The 22,055-nt window shown below is 36.3% G+C and overlaps 2 protein-coding genes across 3 annotated transcripts; both read left to right on the top strand.

Annotated features, from left to right (window-relative positions):
* The first annotated feature begins 15,144 nt into the window (after positions 1-15,144).
* On the top strand, positions 15,145-18,854 carry LOC113354221 (thymidylate kinase-like). Of its 2 annotated transcripts, XM_026597623.1 has the most exons (7): positions 15,145-15,313; positions 16,038-16,088; positions 16,431-16,775; positions 17,614-17,725; positions 17,811-17,870; positions 17,976-18,080; positions 18,390-18,854. In XM_026597623.1, exons 2-7 carry the CDS (start codon positions 16,051-16,053, stop codon positions 18,504-18,506), a joined length of 777 nt encoding a protein of 258 aa, XP_026453408.1. In that variant the 5' UTR covers positions 15,145-15,313; positions 16,038-16,050; the 3' UTR covers positions 18,507-18,854. The 2 variants fall into 2 exon arrangements, with proteins under 2 accessions (XP_026453408.1, XP_026453407.1); XM_026597622.1 differs by lacking the exon at positions 16,038-16,088 and having other exon boundaries at positions 15,147-15,313.
* A 1,192-nt stretch (positions 18,855-20,046) lies between these two features.
* LOC113349610 (UDP-glycosyltransferase 89B2-like) lies at positions 20,047-21,694 on the top strand. Its single transcript, XM_026593601.1, has one exon. The coding sequence runs from the start codon at positions 20,115-20,117 to the stop codon at positions 21,540-21,542; it is 1,428 nt and encodes a 475-aa protein (XP_026449386.1). The 5' UTR covers positions 20,047-20,114; the 3' UTR covers positions 21,543-21,694.
* Positions 21,695-22,055: the final 361 nt, after the last annotated feature.

The following is a 22,055-nucleotide window of genomic DNA, read 5'->3' as shown; positions in this document are numbered from 1 at the left end:
AGTTTTTTGAATCGTTGAGTAATAAAAGACAAGTGATGGTTTAGTTCACCTTCATCTTCAGTAAAGAGATATTCCTGATCATCGGAATCTTCCGAGTATTGAGTCGAAACTCCTTTTATGGATTTATAGTCCAGATTGTCCTTTTGTTTAGAAAAATTTTCTTGATCAAATATCTTCAGTTTTCCAACTAAGGAACTTCTAGATAGAGATGAAAGATCATTAGCTTCAACGATTGCATGTTTCTTAGAATCGTATCTTGATGGCAAAGATCTGAGAATATTGCATACTATATCTTTTTCAGAAATAGTCTTTCCTAACGAGAAAGAAGCATTGATTATCTCAAAGAATTTAATATGAAACTCCTCAAAAGTGTCGTTGTCATTCATTCGAAGGTTTTCCCACTCGGAAGTGAGGGTTTGAAGTCTAGCTTCTTTCTCTGAAGAATTTCCTTCGAATACGATCTGAAGATTATCCCAAGCTTCTTTTGAAGTCTGACATGTTGACACATGATGTTGTAAATCACGACTTACAGCATGAATAATAGCATTCAAACCATTTGAATTCTGCTTTGCAAGTTCCTTTTCTCCGTTCGAAAACTCTGCTAAGCGTTTGAGCTCAGTTTCTGAATTTTCTCTCTTTGGAAGAGTATAACCATCGACGACTAATAACCAAGTATTAAAGTCTCGTGATTGAAGAAAAGATCTCATAGCAGATTTCCACCATAAATAGTTTGTTCCATCAAATCTTGGCGTTACGTTAATTGAAGTCGATTCATGAGAAATCAAGTCCATTCTTATAGGTTGGAGCTCACCAAACACAAATTATTAGATCTTTTCGTGTTTGCCTGCTCTGATACCAATTGAAAAGGCGAGGGTACTCAAATATACCTCAAGCTAAAACTTTTTCTACCTATAAGTCCTTTCTCCGAAAGTGATTATCTATGGACTGAGTCGAGACAATACAACTAGTCGGTTCACACTTCATGTGATCGTCTATGGATACGAGATCGAGACAATACAACAACGAAGTATGTTTACTTGATACAAAGGTTCAGGCTTAACCAAACAAAATAGGATTGCTTATCAAGTAAATAGGAATTAACGTTGTGTAATTTACTTTAATTATAATAAAACAATTATAATGCGGAAGATAAAAGTATATGACACAGCAACATTTTGTTAACGAGGAAACCGCAAATGCAGAAAACCCCCAGGACCTAGTCTAGAATTGAATACTCTCAGGATTAAGCCGCTACACAAAATTACACTAACTTCGTATAGTTGAGACCAAGTAACTAACCCTATAGTTCACCTAGTTCCTTCTGTATTCCCACGCCTCCAACTTATAAATAAGTCACGTACTTGGAACAATTCCTTTGGTTCGTATTCCAAACAGTAAAGGAATAACAAATCTGTTTGGTATCAACTTTATTCAACCAAGTGATATGAGTCGGACAAAGGCTTTTCCGTTTATCTCAACATAAACTCCTTAGTCAGGTGCTTAGATCTATCTTATGTTCAATCACCCAAACGTAATCATTTAAGATTAAGCCAACAACACCTTTAATCTGAAGAATAGTGTTGATGCCGATATACTCAACTTATAAATCCAATCCACCACAAGGATAAACCGATTATTGATTGGATCCTCTTTTACCGAAACAAGTATTGTGCACACCAAAGATAATAAAACCCAAGTCAGATCTTCAATATCTTCTTTGTATTTAAATCTTCTTAAATATTCAATAAAAACCTGCACACAATCACTTGAATCTCTTGTGATCAATCACGCAAAGAACGGAGTATGTTAACAATGGATTATCACAAGATCGTCTTTAGAACTAACAACAGTCCAAAGATCCCTGTCGAAACTCTGAACTAGTTTGAGTGAATCTTATATCAGAAGAGAAGATTCTCAAGAATAAACAAACTAGGTGCAATCAGATTTCAACCACCGTTATTCAATCAAATCAATCGAAAACAAATGATAACCCGCAATTATCTAGTTTCCCACCAATGGTACACGCTAGAGCTTCTCAATCCCAAAGAAGACTTTAAACTGAGCGGCCGTAAGAGATTTTGCCTAATTAGGTTACTCTCCTCTCCGAATAGGCGGCTACACCAGTAACAACAACAAAAGAGTAAATCTGTTGTTACGAAGGATTAGTTTGATAGAAAGGCAAAATTTGAGTATTTATAGACAAGGAAGTTTGGACACCAAGGAATTTCCAAAACCGAAAATATTCTCAAGATATTCATTATGGAACAGATTCGGTTTTCATAATTCCTGGAAATGCTCTGTCCAAAAATAATGATCGAAATCTCTCGGAAAATCTAATTAGTAAATGCACATTACTAATTCTGTAATTTCCCTACAAAATAAAATTAATAACCTTAATTAAAAGATTCTTAACTTACTTATGTTTCGATCATGAGATTCTCTTCCCTTAGCCGTTAAGGAATATCTTTGAACAATTAAAGAAATAAACATTCACATCACGTGTTCAAAGTTTGTCGACATCTTTACTTTGTAAGTTCTCTTTCATACTTACAACCTTGAAACCGATTTGCCACACTTACAAACAAGTTTATAATTGGTTCATCTGACTTTCAATAACTACGTGATTGGTCAAACCAACATTCAATCACAATCATGGGTTTACGGTTCTACCAAAACAAGTTTCGGTTCTACCTCCATGTGAGTACTGTGCATAGTCACACTAGCTTTCCAAAAATTCGGTTGACTAGGTACTAGGATCGGTTCTCCACATATATATGGTATCTAACTTATATGTGTTGCACATGTCCATAGGATCGTTTCCCCTTTTGTCCATAGGATCGGTTCCCCTTTCTGCTATAAACCTTGTTGCACCCCATACAAGGATCGGTTCCTTTTGATGTACTGCACCCCTTAGAAGGATCGATTTCCCTTTCCTTTTAATTGGTCAGACATACAAAATCCGATCATACCACAGGTGATTACTTAAGATCGGTTTTACTAATAACAGTTATACCAATACATAAGTCAGGCCTTTGTGAATAGTTCTACCAAGAACAAAACAAGTTGTGAGCGGTTATACTCTATCACACATATTGGTTGTTCATAAGATATGCAATGAATAACAAAACCAATAACACCTGGCAATTTCGTTTTCGGTCCACAAACAAGTTTATGAACTTACTTCCTTAGAATACATGTAAACATTGTTTCCTAGGATGAAATCCTCACCTTATACCCATACATAATTACAATAGCATTCAAATGATTATGGAGATGTCTTATCTACAAATTTTAATGGTTAATCAATAAATCTCGTATAATATTCCTTAATACTATGTCTATCTAGAGTTCAAATATGCTTCGCAGTTATGTTTTCAATATGCACGACTTGAAAGATACGTTTGGGAATGAAACAGTTCAAGTCAAATATCACTAACCTCAAGTGGAAGGATGATTGTTGTCGTTGTATCTCCTTGCTTCTTCACACCTTCAAGACTTCACAATACTTGTAATGTCTCATATCATAATACTTTCAAGCTAACCTATACGAAGTTGACTCTAATACATAATCAAGCGACTCTTAACATGAGTTTTGATTTACTAAAATATGACAACCAAACTTGACATACCAACGCTTGGTGGGTTCAACCGAGCAATGCTCTAACAGACTTGAAGACTTCATTGGGATTGCAAAGCCAGACCAACCTATTCTATTTGTAGTTGCGTGATCGGATCTTGTTTTTTCTAACGTGATTGGGTGCAATTGTAAAATTGGCTTGAGATTTATATCTCCAACAGGCAAGATAGAAAAGTAATCACAAACACCTTCGTCTCATCATTTGTGATTCTAAAATAACTTGTTTTGCTAGTCGATTAAGGTTATTGTGAGGTGATTGATAATACTAGGCTGTTCTTCGGGAATATAAGTCCGGTTTATCAATTGGTTATTGTTCACCTTGATTTATCAAAAGACGGAATAAAAACTCTTGGGTATTTCTGTGGGAGACAGACTTATTCAATCATGTAGACTTTTTGGTGTGAGACAGATTTGTTTATCAAGTCTTCAACTTTGGGTCGTAGCAACTCTTAGTTGTGGGTGAGATCAGCTAAGGGAATCAAGTGCATAGTATTATGTTGGGATCAGAGACGTAAGGAGCACAACTGTACCTTGAATCAGTGTGAGATTGATTAGGGTTCAACTATAATCCAGTCCGAAGTTAATTGGTAGTAGGCTAGTGTCTGTAGCGGCTTAATACAATGTGGTGTTCAATCTGGACTAGGTTCCGGGGTTTTTCTACATTTGCGATTTCCTTGTTAGCAAAATTCTGGTGTATGTGTTATTTCTTTTCCGCATTATATTTTGTTATATAATTGAAATATCATAGGTTGTGCGTTAATATCAATCAATTAGAATATCCAACCTTTGGTTGTTGATTTACATTGATTAACACTTGAACATTGGTCTTTGGTACCATTCAAGTAATTCCTCTTATATTCAATCGGGCTCGCAGATTTCTATTTGCTGATTGCGGATTGAATTAAGAGTTAGAGATATTAAACTCTTTGATATACTTTATTCTAGATTTAGTCTGACTGTCTAGTTGATTCTCTATAAAGTGTATTGGAGTAAGTCTTCTCATATTGCCAAACGAATTGTTGGGTGCGGTTATTATGCCCCCGCATTTTCAGACTCGATCACGGAAAAGTATCCAAGAGTTATATCAACAAATCAAAAAAATAGAATCCGCGAGCCTGATTATTATGAGAAACAACTTGAACGGTACCAAAGACCAATGTTCAAGTGTCAATCAATTTCAATCAACAGCCAAAGGTTGGATTTACCAATTGATTGAACTACGCACAACCTGTGATATTTCAATTATATAAACAAATATAATGCGGAAAATAAATAACACAAACACTAGAAAAAAATTTAACGAGGAAACTGCAAATGCAGAAAACCCCCGGGACCTAGTCCGGATTGAACACTACATTGTAGCAAGCCGCTACAGACACTAGCCTACTACAAGATTAACTTCGGACTGGAATGTAGTTGAGCCCTAACCAATCTCACACTGATCAAGGTACAGTCGCGTTCCTTACGCATATGAATCCCAGCAGGACTCTACGTACTTGATTCCCTTAGATGATCTCACCCACAACTAAGAGTTTCTATGACCCAAAGTCGAAGATTTATAAACAAATCTGCCTCCCACAAAAATGTCTATTCTGATAGATAAATCCGTCTCCCACAGAAATACCTATGAAGGTGCACGGGAACCAATTGATAACCCGGTCTTATATTCCCGAAGAACATCCTAGAAACTTCAATCACCTCACAATAACTTAACTGTATGGTAGTAGAACAAGTTATTGTGGAATCACAAAGAATGAGGCAAAGAGCTTTGTAATTACTTTTTATATTTTACCTATCGGAGATAAATCTCGAGCCAATCTTAGAGAAGATAGTACTTAATACGATAGAACAAGTAAGATCAGATTACACAACTACAGAGAAAATAGTTGGATCTGGCTTCAGAATCAGAGTGAAGTCTTTAAGTCGTTAACCTAAATGGTTTTAGGAAAAACCTAGGTTAATGAATAACCGACTCTAGTACGCAACTAGTATCACACAGGAGGTGTGGGGATTAGGTTTCTCAGTTGCTAGGGTTCTCCTTTATATAACTTTCAAATCAGGGTTTGCTTAGTTAGCTTAGAAATAAAGCATTCATTATTCACCTTTAGATGAAATCCTGATTTAAGATGTAAGTTAAGTTTTGCTTGAAATCGAAGAAGTATCTCTCCAACATTAGATGGACTTAGCTTGTCACACACAAATGAAATATACTTCATTTAGATATGGGTAACCGTACCTAAACGTGTATATAAGGTTGGTTCATTAGTAGTTAACCAAAGTTAGCCATACAAACACTTTTGTCTAATCCACATTCATCTAACACATCTAGATCAACCATGTTGATCAATCAATCATGAATGATAATCAAAGAATCTAATTGTGTTCTTCATAGAGTTTTTCAATTGTTAACAATCACATAGAAGTATATATGATCCAATTGAAGCAAAATCGGAATGATTTGAAAGAATCAATTCATGAACATTTAAGCCATGGTTTGCAAAGATTGCATTGCTTATTATATAAATGTATTTGTTCATGAGTATGAAATCATACTTTGCCGATTTTAGAACTTGAACCACTTGAGTTTGCAAATGGGTACGCAAACTTAAGTTCCGGACATTGGTCATGAACCAACAGTTTGCAAACGTGTACGCAAACTTTAGTTACAGACCAAACTCAGGTGAATAAGTTCACAAACGGGTATGCAAACTTAGTTCTCGTACTTCAACAGTTAAATCAGTTTGCAAACGGGTATGCAAACTTAAGTACCCTGACTTAACAGTTGAAACAGTTTGCGAACGGGTATGCAAACTTAGCTTCTGGATCTGAATTATACCAAAACAGTTCGCACACTTAGTACACAAACCGTAATGTATCCATACATGGGTTTTATCTCTTAATTCCAATTTTAATCAATGAAACATTCTTAGAAGACGAAAATGGATGTCTCACATACACCATTAGCTAATAAGCAAATTTCAAGTGATCGAATGATCAATACGAAACTTTCCAAGTCGACATCAAATGACTGTCTCACACAAATCATGTAAGATCTTTCAAGGAAATTTCCACATGATCATCTTTTGGCATAAAGTCAAGAATAATGATGAATGTATCTAAGACAGAAAGCCACCAACACGTATTCCGAGAAATAGATAAGCGAGTTATACTCAGCTCGAAATATCAAATGCGTATGATACGAAAGACTATATCGGATACGACTTGTCTCAATAGGAGATAAGCAAGAATAGAATAGACTTCCGAGGATAGATAATTTTTAGTCTCCACATACCTTTTGTTGATGAAGTTCATTCGAGTTCTTCTTCGTCCTCAATTGTAAGCGACGTGAAGTCTAAAGCTCAACTATACAATCTATCCTAGTCCGAAACTCCCATAGGTAGACTAGAAATCAAGACTATAGTTTTGCTCAATTAAACTTGACAAACAAGCTTGAGATATCAACGCTTACGAGTTCGACCGAGTAATGCTCTAACAAATAGGTTTCGCAGTTGCTAGAGTTTTCCTTTATATAGTCTCCAAATCAGGGTTTGCAATCAATGTTACCTTGGTAACTGATAGATCCTTAAAATACATCATTCGAATATCAATTTCTTAAGCTTTTCTTGGTTATTTCCCTCGTATTTGTGTATATCATGCTTTGTTTTACATTTTGTAGGTCCTTTGGAGTCATGCGACAAGAAACAAAGAAAATAAGAGCTTAATTCGTAGCTTGGCGACCTCGGAGTCGAAGGCTTAAAGCTAGCAAGCAATGGAAGGCTTAAAAGTGTGGAACCAACATTACTGAAGAGCCTGAACTCTTCTACTCAGGGCAGGCATCCATTTGAGCTGAAATAGAGCACTAAATGCACCTGCTACTTAGCTAAGTCACGAGACCAACACAAGCTTCATTTCTTTTCCTCCAGAACTCGACCTGATAAACACACAAGTCCAGTTTTCTTTCCCTGAACCAAGTTCTCAAACGGCTGCGACATGGGTTCGAAGGGCTGTGTGCGAGTGTTTCAAAGGGCCAAGGTCAGGTTCAGTTCAGAAAGTACAAGACAGGTTCGAGTTTGTGTGATGGGTTTGAGTAAGTTTTGGGCAGAATTAACACCGGAGAATACAGGTCTGTTTTATGAGATGATGCTAAGTTGCTAACGGAGGAGGCTAAGAAGAGATTCGAGTCCGTCATTGGCTTAGGATGAATGGGTTTTGCTGAATTCGAAATCTCAATCGAGAATTCAGTGAAGAAAGAATCAGGACAGGAAGTTGGATGAGCTGGTGCTGTACATTTTTAAGCCGTGAAAATTGTTCTTTTTGCCACTGATATTGGTGGTTATTGATTGAATGAATGTTTTAGAGTCTTGAATGAGAATCGTTGCGTGAATTGCCGCAGGGAAGGAGTTGTGGAATCGTTTTAGAATCAACAGTAGAACATATCGGTTGCACCAGCAAAATGTACAAGAGATGTTTGTACAAAGGCCTGACTGAATATCCTGTTCTTCTGCAGCTGTTATTGCTCACTGAACGAAGCTCTGTGTCACTAATTAGCTATGTGTTTGTGAGTCTGCGATGAGGGTTAGCAAAAGTTTTCAAGGCCGAGATTAGCAAGGGACCAGGACTCGACTTTGTCGGGGTTTTGCACGAGTTACTTGGCTTGAAATTCAGTTAAGAAGAGGAGTTGCAGCCATGGGTTTGAGGGTCATGTACTAATGAGAGGACTGTAAATCCAGCAGAGAACCGAAGTGTGATGCATGGGTCCACAACAGTTCAATCAATATAAGAGATTTGGACAGAATTTGAGCCGAGAAACCAGTTTACAAAAGAGTTTGCTGGCATTATTTTAGGCGATCAATGGCTGTGAATTGAAGTGATATTTAGAAGGCAGGAAAGAGTTTGGGTTGCGTGGGACTGCAACAAGGGCATTGAGCTATAAAAGAAGAATCCTAGGATACATCGTCATCATCATACCCCTCACGACTGCTCGCAACCAACAGAGAGGATCTCTCTGCTCCTCTCCAAATCCTTAGAGAAGCAATACCATCACCTCCATCTGCATACATCGCCATCTATCCTTCTTCCATCATCACCTGCATCTCCATCCATCTGCATATAGCCATCAGCACCAGCATCCACTCACTTGCATATCGCCTGCCAAGTCACATCCACATTATCCATTCCACCTCTGCTGCTGTTTGGTTTGATAACTTGGTTTTCAATTCATATTTTATGTGGTTTCATCTTTATCTGCTATGAACTTTATTGTTATGTGTAGCTAAGCATCTTTGATTAGGGACGATTTCGACGTCCGAACATGAACTCCAGTTGATATTTAAAAGTGCTTGTTTTCTTGCAATCTATTTGTTATTGCTCATTCTCTACAGTGCCAATAATGCTTGTGAGTTATTTGTGAATCGTTTAAGTTGCAAATTAAATTGGTTTGTGGATGATTCTAATGCTAGTTGAGACCTCTTCGACCCGTAATTGTCTAGAGAGTCTTAATACAAGTAGGAATATATGGGTATTGACGATGGGATTTTGTTAAGTATTCGTATGTATTGAATGACACTAGTAGATAAGTTGAGCTTATGTATTTGTCACTAGGAATAGCCTATCTCACAGAAGTTAATGCACTTGTTTAAGTCACACCTAGAGAGCGTACTTCTAGGAAACTTGATGAGTAGAATCCGATAGTCGAGCGCTTCCGTGTCCGGTGAAATTAGGAGATTGCGGGATATTTAAGCGTACCAAATATTCTAGGGTTATTAGTAATGGGTGCTTTGCAGAAACTAGTTATGTCAGTAAGATTCACGTTTCGTGGCTTAGAAAGAGTCCTTGATCATTCATATCCTCATCGTTTGCATTATTCATTCAGAAATTGAATTGACAACTTTAACTCAACTCTCCCTTGGGACGATCCTGCTTATCTGTATACTACTAGTTAGTTTAAAGAGAAGTAGAGAAATATTATTTTTGCGAGTTTGACACCTCGTCAGTAACAAAGCATTCAATATTCACCGTTAGATGAAAACCTGATTAGATTCAAGCTAATATCTCTCAACCGTTAGATCGAACTTAGCTTGTTATACACAAATGAAATGTACCATCATTTAGATAAATGTAACCGTACCTAAACGTGTACACTTAGTTGATTCAACAATAGTTAACCAATGGTTAGCCATATGAGCACTTTCATATCAACCTTATTCATCTTTATCATAACTAGTTCAAATGACTCAAATGAAACTAGTTAGAGAGTTGTTCAATTGTTTATATTCTCATAGAAGTATACAAGACACAATTGAAGCAAAATCGATTTTGATTCACTCGAATCATTGCATGAACATTATATCCACGGTTTGCAAAAGATTGCATTCCTTATTATGTAATTGTATTAGTTCATGAACAAACCGATTTTAAAACATAACCTACTTAAGTATGCAAACGGGTACGCATACCTAAGTAGCTGGACTGAGTTTGGTTACGCCAGTACACGTACGGGTACGCATACCATTTTACTCTTCCAAACTCCAGCAAAAATTCACGAAACTTGAACTTCCGCCAGTATGTGTACGGGTACGCATACTTAGTTCCCGGACTTCCAACAACCAACCATTACGCGTACGGGTACGCATAACATGGTTCCCGGTTTTGGATTTTACACAAATGTGAATACATACTATGTTTATATCCAATTATGGTTACATGTTCTAAACCCTCATTTCATTCATTGAAATATTCTTGGAAGACGACAATAGCTGTCTCACACAAACTATTAGCTTCAAAGAAATTTTCAAGTGATCGAATGATCAATACGAAACATTCCGAGTCTACATCATATGACTGTCTCACACAAATCATGTAAGATGTTACAAAGCGATTTTCACATGATCATCTTTTGACTTTCGTCAAGAATAAAAGATGAACTTGGTTAAAGCAAAAGCTTACCAACACTTATTTCGAGAAATAGATAAGCGAGATAAACTCGGCTCGAAATACCAAATGTGTATAATTGAAGTCTATATAGCAATACCATTTTTTGTCTCAAATAGAAGATATAGTAGATAGACTTTTGAGTGATAGATGAGTTCAAGTCTCCACATACCTTTTGTTGATAAAGTTCCACAAGTTCCCTTGAGTAGTTCTTCGTCTTTATTCGATGAACACCGTGAAGTCTAAAGATCAACTACACTTACTACCCTAATCCGAGACTTAGCTATAAGTAGACTAGAAATCAAGACTTATAATTTTGGCAACTAAACTTGACAGACAAGCTTGAGATAGCAACGCTTGCGAGTTCGACCGAGCAGTGCTCTATCAAGTTTCGGTATTGATTTGTTGTAAAAACCTAACCAAATACCAACAGTAAAACTGATTAGTTTTGAAATAATTAATATCAACCATTAGATTTACCTTAGATTAACTATATTCAATCTTATTCATAGATTTATACTATAAAAGCCTAAATTTAATGTTGATATGTAGGCTTTTGTGTAACTGTATTTTAATTATTATTTTTTTTTGTATTTTTTTTTTTAACAATGAGTTACATAAAACTGACAAAATAACAGTAAAATCGAAGCCGAGTGGTAAAATTGGAACAAAATGGTAAAACTAAACCAAAATTACTCAATAGCATAATTTTAGTTTGAAAGATTAAAAACTGGAAGTAACCATTTCGGTTTTAGTTTGAGATAAAACGAACCAAATCGAGCCATATACACCCCTAATTCTAGTTGTTTAGCTGATGTTATTTTCTTTGCATTAAAAAACAAAACAAGTGATAAAAAACCAAGGTGACCATATTTAGTAGACAAAAACTCCACCCATATGTTGAGATTTATAAAAACACCATATTCTCAAAAAGTGACACAAAAACTCCAAATCTTTTAATATGGGTAAGTTACATCCATTTCATTTTCAAGAAATACCCGGCCTACCCTTCTATTCATCTTCTTCTCCATACGAGATCTATAGTCTCTCTGTCACTCACACCACCAACAACAACAGAACCTCGTCCTCGTCCTCCTCCTCCCGCACCACCATCAACCACAATCATTTCATGATCCTCCACCAACATCTTCTCCTTTTCTTCTTCTTATTCTTCTCCCATTACCAACAACAACACGTCCACTCCAGTACCAACATAAATTTATACAGATCGAGAATGCGAATTGGGAAAAGAAAAAGGTGAAAATCAAACTAAATCTAGAGATTTGATTTATTGATTTATTTATTTTGTGTAATATTAATGTGATTTTTCTTCTCAATCTATCTATTTTGAAGTTGAATGTCAAAAAAATTGGACTCAAATGTCAATTGGTTTGTGGATTTGATGAACTAGGTTTAGGGTACTTGAAGAATTGGTCTGATACGTTGAATAAATCAAACCATCTTTTGATATTCTAATTAAGTGTGGATTTTGTTCAAGTATAGAGATTTGTTCACTTATATGTTAAGTTCCATGAGTATCATACCTTTCGAGAATCCACGAATTGTTCATGAGCAAATGCCTTTGTCATATGATGGCAGCAACAAGTCTAACCGGGAATGACGATAAGGTTTTCAATCATTTTTCATCATTTTTTCTGTTGGTTTCATCATTTTTTTCATCTGGTTCCATCATTTTTTTATTTTGGTCTCATCATTTTTTCCTATTGATTTTCATCGTATCTTATGCTGAAACCTTCCCCTCCCCTATTTATGTTTGTGTTCATGTTGCAGGAATCTTTCCTTTTGATTATGTGGTGGTTCTACCGAGAGTCATACTCAAGAGAAATCAATCATATTCCCACAGTTGAAAAGCTTCTGATAGTGTCCCAAAATCGATTGTTCATGGTCCCGATAATGGGTCATGGCCAGGTCGTCCATAAAAGAAGAAAATGGTTCCTAGTACAGGTTCAGTTCCCAATTAAAAGAAGAGTTCTTATGGTTTATTCCATGTTCAGACCACCCATAATCGAATGACATGCTCTTCGCGGTAGATGTGAAGTCATTTCGACTACAAGTCATCAAATTTCAGTTTCAGTTTTCGTTTAGACTGTAATATGTGTTTCATTTATTTTTTCATATTTCATTAGATATTTTGTTTTGACCGTTATTTTTTCATCTTTTTTACAAGTAAAACAATGTTAATTTGCTGCAGTTGTTTTCATTTTAAATAGGTCTGATTAAGTTTGTAAGTTTTTACAGGCCTTTATAATTTGGTGCAACCAAAATAGGTTTCGTCATATTTCTTTGGAACCATTTTGGGTTTCATCATATTTTTTTTGGAACCCTTATTGGTTTCATCACTGTTTTACTTTCCTTTTTCTTTTGCATCTTTAATTAACAACATAAAAGATAATGTTCTCTACTGTTTGCTAAGGTAAAATTACTAACTAATGCTACAACATAATGAATTAGTAAAAATTTATGGGTATTGTCACATAAAAATTAGACATTATACTTCTGTAGACATAAGCTTTAAGGGACTAAAACTGAAATCTTTTTTATATAAAGTAATGAATAACTTATTACCATTAGTCGATAACCATTTTACAACTAGTTTAAACTTCAATTAAAACTGAATCTGCAAGAAGAACTGTAAAAAAAATAAAATTGGGCACCACATGCGAGTATTATTCTCCGTTGTGAAGGAGGCTCTTATACACCAACTTTGATATCAAATTATGCACCTTTTCTTATATATCATCTTCAGGAGACGCCATGTTTCCCTTTAAGAGGCTCTACATGTAATAGCAAACATGAAGACCACAATCATTCCTGAAACAACCAAAAAAATGTCTCAATATTTCGCACTCACAAAAAAAAAAAAAAAAAAAAAAAGGATGGTTTTACCAAACTTCCAAATATATCTGATGATTGTTCTAGCTTACCCTATTTGTTGACAACACTAAGGGGTCTGCATAGTGTATGTTGTTGGTTGACTTGTCTGCTAATCACGAGGGAGATTTGTATTGTGTCGTGCAAATGCTAACACACACAAATGATGCAGTGAGCACATATACGGCTCTGTTTCTCTTTCTCTCCATGTTGTTAAACCATAATCACCAAAAAAAATCAAGCATATGCAAATCATAACTGAAAATGATGAAACCAAATTGATTCCATCTTTAACACCCATTTACCACGGTTACAAGTGACAAGATGAAAGTGTTTAGCAACAGAAAACCAATAACTGAAAATGATGAAACCAAATCTGGTTTCATCATTAACATTAAACATGTTAACATAAAACATTAACTAAACATATCAACAAAAAACATTAACTAAAAACCAATAATTAAAAATGATGCAGCGAGCACCTATACAACTCTGTATCTCTTATTTTTTTCCTGTTGTTGAACCATATGTAAACCTTAAGAGACCATTGAAGAAAATCACCAACATAGTTAAGAGAATCATAGATGAAAATGATGAAACCAATTTTGGTTTCATCAAAGAGACCATTGAAATAAATCACCAACATAGTTAAAAGAATCATAGATGAAATTGATGAAGAGACCATTGAACAAAATCACCAACAAAGTTAAGCGATGTTTATGTGTTCTGTTGACGATTTTTATCCAACATAGATGAAAATGATCAAACCAATATTGGTTTCATCAAAGAGACCATTGAAGAAAATCACCAACAGAGTTAAGCTAATCTTAGATGAAATTGATGAAACATGGTTTCATCAAAGAAACCATTGAAGAAAATTGATTACGAAACTAACAGAATTGAAGAGGATGAAACTATCAGAAAATCAATTATGTACTATCAGAAAATCAATTAAGAAACTAAAAATATTGAATGGGATGAAGCTAACTTATGAAGCTAACATAAACCTACTTATGAAATCACTGATGAAACCTATTTTATGCAAAATCAGTGATGAAACTAAAATGTGTGAAACCAAAAATCAATCCATGCATACATGAGACAGTAAAATCGATGGTGTATTGAAATTAGGTTTCGATTTACCTTTTGGAGATTGTTCAACCACTTTCTTAAGATTTTTCCTTTCTTTTTCTCTTGCTTCTTCACCATTTTTTGATTTATGTCAAAATCAAAATGAAACTTAAACCTAATTTTCTTTCATTTAAAGTTAGATTCTTTGCTATCGAGTTCATAAAACTGTTTTGTGGAGTAAGAAGAAAAAGGAATCAAAATTGGTTTCAGATCTAGGTTTCTTCTTGTTTCGGAGGGAGAAAAGAGAAAGTTTAATTGTTATAAGATAACGAGGTCAAGGTGGGATCTATTTACGTGGGCTCAAATATATTAATGGGTAATTTAGACTGTTAAGGTCAAATGAGTTTTTTGTGTTATTTTTATTTTGATGTGATTTTTGTAAATAGATAGTAACACCTTAGAAATTATATTCCGCGGCCTGTTAAAAGAAAAGAAGAAAAAGAAACCACTCAGTTCTAGGCGAAGGTTTCCCTCCCATATTAAGGGACTGGATTTCAACTTTAACGGAACAATCAACGGTCTAAAAATCTCCTCCCCCCTCTCCCTTCTTTTAACTCAAGATTTTCTTCCTCAAACATAAAGTTTTTCTCCACTACAGTAGGAGCTCTCCTCTCCCTCCCTCCCTCCACAGTGTGTAGCCAAGATAACAGCACTAGGGTTCAATAACAAAGTTGATATCACTTCACTTCACTCTTTACGGCACACAAGACTGCACATATCTTGGTATGATTTTAAATTTCTTAATTAGTTAGGGTTTCTATTTTTGAATTTTACTTCCTTATATCAGAATTTCATGAATGGTTTTGTATTTGCGTCAATTTCATTGATTTTAGATCGTTGTTTAAGTTTAAATATTTTTGGAATGTTGACAAAAATATGTTCGATAAAATACCCCAAAGAACAGAATCAAAAAAACTGATTTGCTTTTCGACTGAGTGACATATATGGGGGCAAGTGGAGTTTTCTCCCTTTTCCTTTAAACAGATTTCTCTACTGCAGCTAGATTTAATTAATATCAATGTTAGAAAACAAGGAAAGAAATAAGGTTGAGAAATATGGCACTGAATTTCTAAAGGAACGCCAGTTTCTTTTCTTTTTTTTTTTTTTTTTTTTTTTTTTTTTTGGCATTTTGGGAATCATCTAGTCGTGGAAATCCTTTATTATCAAATGATAAACAATTTTCGGTTCATGGTTTTATCGATATTTCGTTTAAGAGGTGCTGGTTTCGTGTGCATATAGTTTGATAGAAACTTAAATCTCAACTACAACTCGGTAACGAAGAAAAAGTTGTTCTGATCTCCGCTATTAAGATACTTCACTCAATTAACATGTTTACGTCTTTATTATGTTTGTCTGCTTGAGTACAACCAAATACGAATTTATGTTTTCTTAGTTCCTTTTTTTTTTTTTTTTTTTTTTTTTTTTTTTTTCTTTTTTTTTATGTTAGGCTCTGAAGGGATATGTCACATGCATGCTCGTTGAGGGTTGCGAAGCTTTTGTAAGTTCTCCCCTCCATAGGTCCTATTATAGGCTCTGGTTTCACCATAAGAAGAAAAGTAACAAAATTACAACTAATTTCCTGTGAATCTGTGATTGTGTGCTTGTTTTGATCAACCATATGTAATTGGGTGCAACATGCACTTGTGGAAAGTGATGTTCTTCGACTCCTTTTATTTACATGCCATTTATGCCTGCTAAAACCCAAATTTTCATTTGGAGAATCTTTTTGAATAGAATTCTTTACACTCTAGTATAAAACTTGATCCTCAATTTACAGTGTAGGTATATTTCATTTATCAGATATATCCTTGTCCCTAATACTGCATGTCCTCATTTCCAGAAATTTCGGGGCAGTATCAACACCTAATCCATTAAGGTCATCGAGGATTCATTTGCATTTCCCTGTCAAGAGCTTTAGTATTAAAATTCAAATGGAAAATGGCGCGACTGGTAACCCCAGAGGTGCATTGGTTGTTCTAGAAGGTTTGGACCGAAGTGGGAAAACATCACAAGCGAGTGGATTGCTCACGTACCTTGAAGGACAAGGATTGTCAGCTGAGTTATGGCGGTTTCCTGACAGAAATACTTGTGTTGGGCAAATGATATCCTCTTATCTTTCCAACAAGTCAGAATTAGATGATCGGACCATCCATCTTCTTTTCAGTGCAAACCGTTGGGAGAAGAGGTTAGTAATATTTTTGTATGTGAAGTTCAACTCTGAACATCATTTACTTTAGCTGTTCCTTTATTTTGGTTTTTTCTGGGGCATCTTATCGCACGCCTTATACGGTACCTTGGACACTTTGACAACATGGTCCTAATTTTTCTAATCTGGTCCCAGTTGATTACCAGGTTTTGGCACAATTGCTAGATGTTCACATGCTGGGTAATAGCAAATTCAGTTTTCAAAACTTGTGGTCTCGGACTCATGTATTGTGTTTCCGCCTGCTGTTTTTGTTTTTCTTTCTTTTCTTGATTTTCGTTGCTCAAGTTTATATACAGATTAATATTATATCCTCAGGTTAATTACTGTTATTAGAACTTTCACTCCCTATACCAATGAAGCAATGAAATATAAATCGTCTCAAGTTGGTGTTGATTGCCATAAATTTCCATGATTGGCTACGATATGGTCGGGCCACATACTTCAAGTATGTGACCCCTCTTAGTTTTGTGACACCTATTATAAAGAAGAAAATAAAGTTTTAAAACAGTTAAATACCAAAAAGTGTAACTAATTCTTTTTCTTTAACTCCCTACTTTTTCTCAAAAAGTGAAAGGTTGACAGGGATTTGGAGGGGGCAGATTTTTAGTTGTAATAGGTGTCATAAAACTAAGAGGGGCCACTTACTTGAAGTATGTGGCCCGACCACATCATATCCTTGGCCCCCGCTGTTAGCTGTTGGGCTCGGAGGAGGGGCAATTTGATGCTATATCGTCAGCATCCAATGACAAACATCAACATGTGTCCGTAAGGTAGTTAAAAAAAAGTAGTACTTAGTCAAAGTACTTCTGTTGTGCAGAACGCTGATGGAGAGTAAGTTGAGGAGTGGGACAACCTTAATCGTAGATCGCTATTCTTACTCGGGGGTGGCTTTTTCATCTGCCAAGGGTCTTGATATTGAGTGGTGTAAGGTGATTTCCCTTGGAAACTCGACACACACAGGCTTGAGGTTTTCTTTACTTATGAGATGACCACATAATTCATTATATGTTTCAGGGTCCAGAGAAAGGTTTGCTGGCTCCAGATCTAGTAGCATACCTCGATGTGCCGCCTGAGGTGGTTCCTAACTATTGCTAGCTACTCTAGTTCCCTTCGTAAGAATCACTTTGATTTTTAATACAGATCGTAACTTGTATTTTTGAAACTGAAAAATTATTTCAGAAAGCTGCAGAAAGAGGAGGTTATGGAGGCGAAAGATACGAGCAGCTTGAGTTCCAGAAGAAAGTTGCTCAACACTATGAGATGCTTCATGATCTCACATGGAAGGTACATTCCTGCATTCAGTTATCAAGCATATTTCATGAATTTCCACTCACAAAAGCACCACCTTAAACTTGAAATAGATCTAATAGCTTAAAATTCTAGATCCCTGCCATTTGCCTGCACTCAATCAGCCTCAAACCTTGATGATCCTATCTGCTCTGTCATTTTCTTATGTTAGGAATATTTAGCAACAGATTGTCTCATTTGTGTAAAGTTAGGGCAGCCTTACCGAAATCATCAATCATTTGTGTAAAGTTCATGAGATATCTTAGTGATTCCTCATTTCTTATGTTTTGTACATCTCTAATTCAGACAGTTGATGCCTGTCTACCCATGGAAGAGGTAGCAAAACAGTTGAGGGAGATTGTAATGGATTGCGTAGCCAATTGCCAGAAAGGGAAACCACTAGTTGAGCTATGGCAAAGGTAAATTGTTCACCATTTCAGAAAAAAGAAAATTGTTCGCCTATTAATAGTAGAGAGTAGCAACAAAAATCTATCTCGGGATATATATATTTTTATTTTTGTACGAGGGCACCTATTTCCTGCATATCACAAAGCCATCTTTGGAGCGCCGAGGTGTGGATCTGATTACGATTAGACACTATGTGTTAGTGATATTGTTTCATCCTTTAAATCATAGTATATGCTTATTATGAAACATCAGCAGTATAACCTCAAACACAGGCAGTATTGTAATTAATCCATGTAATTGATTCAGGAAATCAACCTTTGACGATAAACACTTGTTTTAAAGGCGTTAAACTTTTGCTGGCAATTCTGGCGTTAAACACTTGTCTCCTATATTCTTTGGAGGAAACCTTCATTAGAATATATCTGGTATTCGCGATGAAACCCTGGAAATTCTGGCTTTGTAGGAACGCATAGGTGGTGATTAGTCTGCACCACCACCTAGGGACTAATCCCCTGTGGTTTGAAGATATAGATAGAGATCATTATAATGGGAATAATTCTATTTCACTTTTTTCAAGAGCTGAACTTTTAACTATTTTTCGACAACAAACATAAAAGCAAACTACGAAACGAATTACAAACAAATAAGATAAGAAAATCAAGAACACTGAACAAGTCGCATGATAACTGAAGTGCCACAGCCCCGTTGATTGAGGAGTATGCCATTTTTCCTTGACCACGGTAATACCAGCATGACAGACTCTCATGGCCCACGAGCCACCTCTATACTAGTGCTAATATCTAGATCTACTGCTTGTCCATTCTCCAAGTCAGTTACTGTTTCTCCGCCTAGTTTGGCTGTTACAAGTCCGTCAGCTACGCCTACTCCCAACAATTTCCTTCCCAAACCAGAATCATGCCCAAATGTCATCTCTCTGCTAGACATTACTTAAGATCGAATTGGTTATAAATTAGTAATCAGAAACTTAATGCTCTTATATTAAAATAAGAAAAAGATGTGGTACTACCTACGGGAGACAGTCACCATTAGCAATATAAAGCTGATGAGTTTTCTAGCCATGCTGATGATGATGATTTATGATGACGATGAGTACCCTGTGTTTTTGTTGATGAGAAATGTATGCACTATTTCATCTTATCTACAGCAATCTAGTAGTATTAAAAATTTAACGATTCCGTATTCGAAATGTAAATAAATTAAGCACTCAATTGCACATCATCAATTATAATATATTTATAATCTAGTTTAACGAATCACTCCAGCCTAGTCAACTTAAACTTTCATACATCTCGAAAATGATACCCTTATTTTGATCAACTTGGCAGGAAAACACGATCATTCTGACAGCACGCCCAATCCCTTACCCTTAGGACGGGGATTGATCAACCAATCGACAGCCTCGAGGCCCATCACTACACCTCAATGTCAACTAATTTTACCAAAGTTTCCATAAAAAATAATTAACTTTACCAAAGTCTTTTTTTCTGAGAGTAACTACTAAAAAAACAAATTTGAAGTCCTATAAAGCCGGCCTCAGCTCTCCACGAACAAAAAAAAAACATAAACCAGTTTACCCTTTGATAATCTTACTATCAACCTGCAATGGCGAACTCAGAACCAAGATGCGCACATATCTTAGTATTCCCATATCCAGCACAAGGGCATATGATACCACTGTTAGATCTCACTCATCAACTCTCTCACCATCATGCTGGTATAACCATCACCATACTCATCACCCCCAAAAACCTCCATATCCTTAAGCCTCTACTCACCAAAAACCCTGCTATAAAAACACTCATCTTACCTTTTCCAGATCATCCACTAATACCCACAGGTATAGAAAATGTTAAAGATCTTCCAGCAAATTCATTTCTTGCTATGATGTGCGCTTTGCGTAAACTTTACGATCCTATAGTCCAATGGTTCAAATCTCACCCTTCACCACCGGTTGCCATTATCTCTGATTTCTTCTTAGGTTGGACATACCATATTGCTTGTGAGCTTGGTGTCCCTCGTATTGTTTTCTCTCCTTCTGGAGCTTTGGCTTTAGCTGTGATTGATTCACTGTGGCGTCGCCTACCAAAGACTGATGATCCTGATCTCTTGATTTCTTTTCCTGAGATTCCCAACTCCCCGAACTACCCATGTCGGCAGATCTCTCCTGTTTACAGAAGTTACGTTGAAGGAGACCCAGTTTCGGAATTCCTTAAAGATTGTATGCGTTCAAATCTTAAGAGTTGGGGAATAGTCATTAACACGTTTACTGAGTTGGAATCGAGTTACTTGGATTACATGATGAAAAACGGTGGTTACGATCGAGTTTGGCCTGTCGGACCGTTGCTTCCTCTTGATTCTGATGGGCCTACAAAAGAGAGAGGTGGGCCCGGTTCATCGACCGATTTTCGTGATCTTTTCTCATGGTTGGACACGTGTCCCGATAATTCGGTGGTGTATGTCTGTTTCGGAAGCCAAGCGGTTCTCACAAACGAGCAAATGGAAGGATTGGCAGCTGGGTTAGAATGTAGTGGGGTTAGGTTTTTATGGTGCGTCAAGGAGCCTACTTTAGGACACGTGGGTGGGAATTACGGTGTTATTCCTAACGGATTTGAAGATCGGATGGCCGGCAGAGGAAAGGTGATTAGGGGATGGGCCCCACAGTTGCTGATATTAAAACATAGAGCTGTTGGGTCGTTTATGACTCATTGCGGGTGGAACTCGGTTCTAGAAGGACTCAATGCAGGTGTGGTGATGTTAACATGGCCGATGGGTGCTGACCAATTTTCTAATGCGACACTATTGGTTGATCAATTGAAAGTTTCGATCAGTGTTTGTGAAGGGTGCGGAACGGTTCCTGACTCAATTGAACTGGGTCGGCTAGTGTTTGATTCGATGAGTGAGAATCGAATTGAGAGGGTTCGAGCCATGGAGCTAAGCAAGGCGAGCACTCATGCAGTTAAAGAAGGGGGAAGTTCATTCAAAGACTTGGACAGACTGGTCAAAGATTTGTATGGGTTTAGCGTGAATTGATACTTCTAATATACCGTAATAAATGAACCGTAAGACGTGAATCCTGAAAACATGATGCTCTGTTCGACTAGGTATACTTATATATCCGGTGTATTATAGTGAAATGCAGTACGTTTTATATTTGAATAGATATTGTGGTTATTTACTACCAAGTGTTCTATTTTTCAAGAGTAATATTTTCATTTTGTACGGCAGCTTTGCTTTCAAGATAATATATTACAGGACTTCTTAGTTTTTACGCACCATCAACCTATCGCCAACCCCCTAGAAAAGCATATATATAACAGCATTAACTGTCTTTTGATTGAGGGACAGATGTCTTTTGATAAAGATCAAATTGCAGAGGAGGCTAAAGAGTTTTACACAAAATTGTTTATGGAGGGGCATGTTATCAGACCAAGATTTGATGGGATTGATTTTCCAACAATGTCTGTAGCTGATAGTATCAATCTGGAAAAGCCTTTCACTGAGCAAGAAGTTAAACAGGTGGTCATGAAGTTTGGCACAAACAAA

The sequence above is a fragment of the Papaver somniferum genome, chromosome 2, assembly GCF_003573695.1.
Source record: "Papaver somniferum cultivar HN1 chromosome 2, ASM357369v1, whole genome shotgun sequence".
In the NCBI taxonomy this organism is placed as follows: Eukaryota; Viridiplantae; Streptophyta; class Magnoliopsida; order Ranunculales; family Papaveraceae; genus Papaver; species Papaver somniferum.
Note: the sequence above shows the minus strand (reverse complement) of the source record. Positions and strands in the feature narration are given on the sequence as shown.

Bases quoted from the DNA above. Each gene is read 5' to 3' on its own strand.
- LOC113349610 (XM_026593601.1), top strand. From the start codon at position 20,115: ATGGCGAACTCAGAACCAAGATGCGCACATATCTTAGTATTCCCATAT.
- LOC113354221 (XM_026597623.1), top strand. From the start codon at position 16,051: ATGTCACATGCATGCTCGTTGAGGGTTGCGAAGCTTTT. The intron at 17,726-17,810 runs GTGATTTCCCTT...TATATGTTTCAG, and splicing joins TTGATATTGAGTGGTGTAAG to GGTCCAGAGAAAGGTTTGCT. The intron at 17,871-17,975 runs GTGGTTCCTAAC...AAATTATTTCAG, and splicing joins ACCTCGATGTGCCGCCTGAG to AAAGCTGCAGAAAGAGGAGG.